The sequence below is a fragment of the Cynoglossus semilaevis genome, chromosome 17 (genome assembly GCF_000523025.1).
Source record: "Cynoglossus semilaevis isolate Cse_v1.0 chromosome 17, Cse_v1.0, whole genome shotgun sequence".
Lineage (NCBI taxonomy): Eukaryota > Metazoa > Chordata > Actinopteri > Pleuronectiformes > Cynoglossidae > Cynoglossus > Cynoglossus semilaevis.
Window position 1 is genome coordinate 11,142,345 of NC_024323.1, and position 2,128 is coordinate 11,144,472.

Here is a 2,128-nt window from a genome sequence, read left to right on the forward strand (position 1 = left end):
ACACAGACACAGAAATACTTACTGAGTAAATGTCCAAGGTGGAGTGGTGTAGCTGACTGCTGCTCATGGTTGATGGTGTTTTTTATCCAAAGTAGAATAGTGGAGAAGGTCGGCGTTTCTGTCTGTCCTCCAGCAGAGGAACCACGACCTGAAGGAACAGAGGAGTCAGCCCTTCTACTGGTGTCAGCACATTGTGTTGAGGAGAGGAGGCGAACCTTGTGTGGTGGCAACTGACACCGCTGTAGTGCAGGAGGGACTGGGGTAAATAATTAAACACGGCTCAACTATAAAACACGGCGCAGTAAACGCTTTGGTCTGAGTGTGTGTGTGTGTGTATATGTGTGGGGTGGGGCGAGGGGGGGTGTTCGATTGTGTGTGTGAAAATGAATGAGGAAATAGTTTTCAAAGGAGCAAGAAGAATAAAAACCAAAGTTGGTTGATTGGTAACTCACTTGAAGCTTAACATTTCAGGCGGGAGAGAAAAGAAAATGAATATATTTTTGTTAAAAATTAACACATTTAGAAAGTGAAACAAAGTTGGGACAGAGGCAAAGTTATACTAGAAATGTCAAACAAGGTGCATTCTGGGAGCTTTCTTGATAAGAGGGTTGACCGGTAATGGTTGAAGGGTTATTGATAAGAAAATTTAAGAATAGATAAAAATGTTTACCTTAAGGAAATTAGCACTAATTAGCATCAATGCTAAGAGTAAAGCCTTACATATTTCCCTGTGTATTGTACAAAATACTGCATCCCTTTTCCTCAGTGTCAGCTTTCAGTCCAATGGGCAAATATTTTTGCATGGTTTATGATGACACCTAGAGGTGAAGTGGTGTATTTTACTAATTCCACCTCACTTCCTTGAATAATTTTCGCCTTTGGTTTCAGTAGGTTTTTTTTAAAAAAAAAAAAAAAAAAGGCTGCAGTGACTTTGTAGCACGTCTCACACCTTCAGCATCTTAGAGCCTGTGACAAAGTGTTACTGTCACGTGTGGGAGCAACACTCACTGTTGGTGTGCATGCAGGAGGAAGAGAGACGTGAACTCAGACGTTAGCACACACACACACACACACACACAAAAAACAAACACGCACGCACGTTTATTTTGTAATTAGACATGCTGGTGTGCATATTAAACCAAGATTAACATCTTTACTGGCACATTTTAATGAAACTCACTAATAGCACTGAGATTTAATCAAGTATGGCCATACCCACACATACATACACACACACACAGGCCCACTAGGACCATCATTCTCCTGCTGCAGCAGTTCCAGTGGAGGCCTTGAGGCTGACTTATGGCCTTCCACACATCACATTACAGAATTCCTATAATGTGCCACCGCGTTAGCAGGAAGGAAAAAGTCGTTTTCTGTTGTAGAACGACGTCTAATGCGACTTCGGGGGGGATTGAATACAGAGCTGCACCAACAGCCAAATAAATCTAAATGCCATTTCTCACCGCGGCTGCACGGATGTAGCATGGATTTTACTACACACTGCAGTACATACACACCTAGTGTATGCTTATAGGTTATACTGTGGATGTATGGTGTATCACAGGGGTCCTTGGACTTTGTTACACTGCGTACTGTGCCTCTGAAATTACTGGTCTCTCTAAGTACCCCTGGTCGGAAACACATCATAATACAGCAGCATAAAAACACCCCATTAGGCTAGTAAGTACAGTACAAAGAAACCAACAGTACATTTTATTCCTAATAAGATTATTAGGATATATATATATATACATATACATATATATATATATATATATATCAGCCAGTCACTTAAAATATATTCTGAATCCACAGAGAGAGAGGATGCATATACAACCCTGCAGCTGTTTAAATTTAAAATTTAATTTCAGTGAAAATCACATTTGTCAGCACACCACAAGAGGGTGTCTGAGTACCACTATTGGTAGTCATACCATAGTTTTAGAACCAGCAGTGATTTTAATGATTTACTTGTTCCCTTTACTAAAAAAAATAAATTAATAATAATAATAATAATGTGACATATTTTAAACACTACAGACAAGGGGGAGCTAAGAGGTCAATGTTGGTAAAGTGGTGTGATGCAGACTGAATAAGGATCTGAGTCTGACTCTCTCTCTTTATA

At 39.9% G+C, this 2,128-nt stretch overlaps 1 protein-coding gene across 2 annotated transcripts in view; it reads right to left on the reverse strand.

The window, feature by feature from the left end:
* Nucleotides 1-2,128, reverse strand: part of LOC103393265 (brain-specific angiogenesis inhibitor 1-associated protein 2-like protein 2) — a 13,162-nt gene that overhangs the window by 10,414 nt on the left and 620 nt on the right. The window contains exon 2 of one of the 2 annotated variants that reach the window (XM_008330163.3): nucleotides 23-148. In XM_008330163.3, the coding sequence (XP_008328385.1) occupies nucleotides 23-67 (45 nt within the window). In that variant the 5' untranslated portion in view covers nucleotides 68-148. Of the gene's footprint in view, nucleotides 1-22; nucleotides 854-2,128 lie in introns of those variants that run through there. The other variant, XM_025064752.1, reaches the window with a different exon arrangement.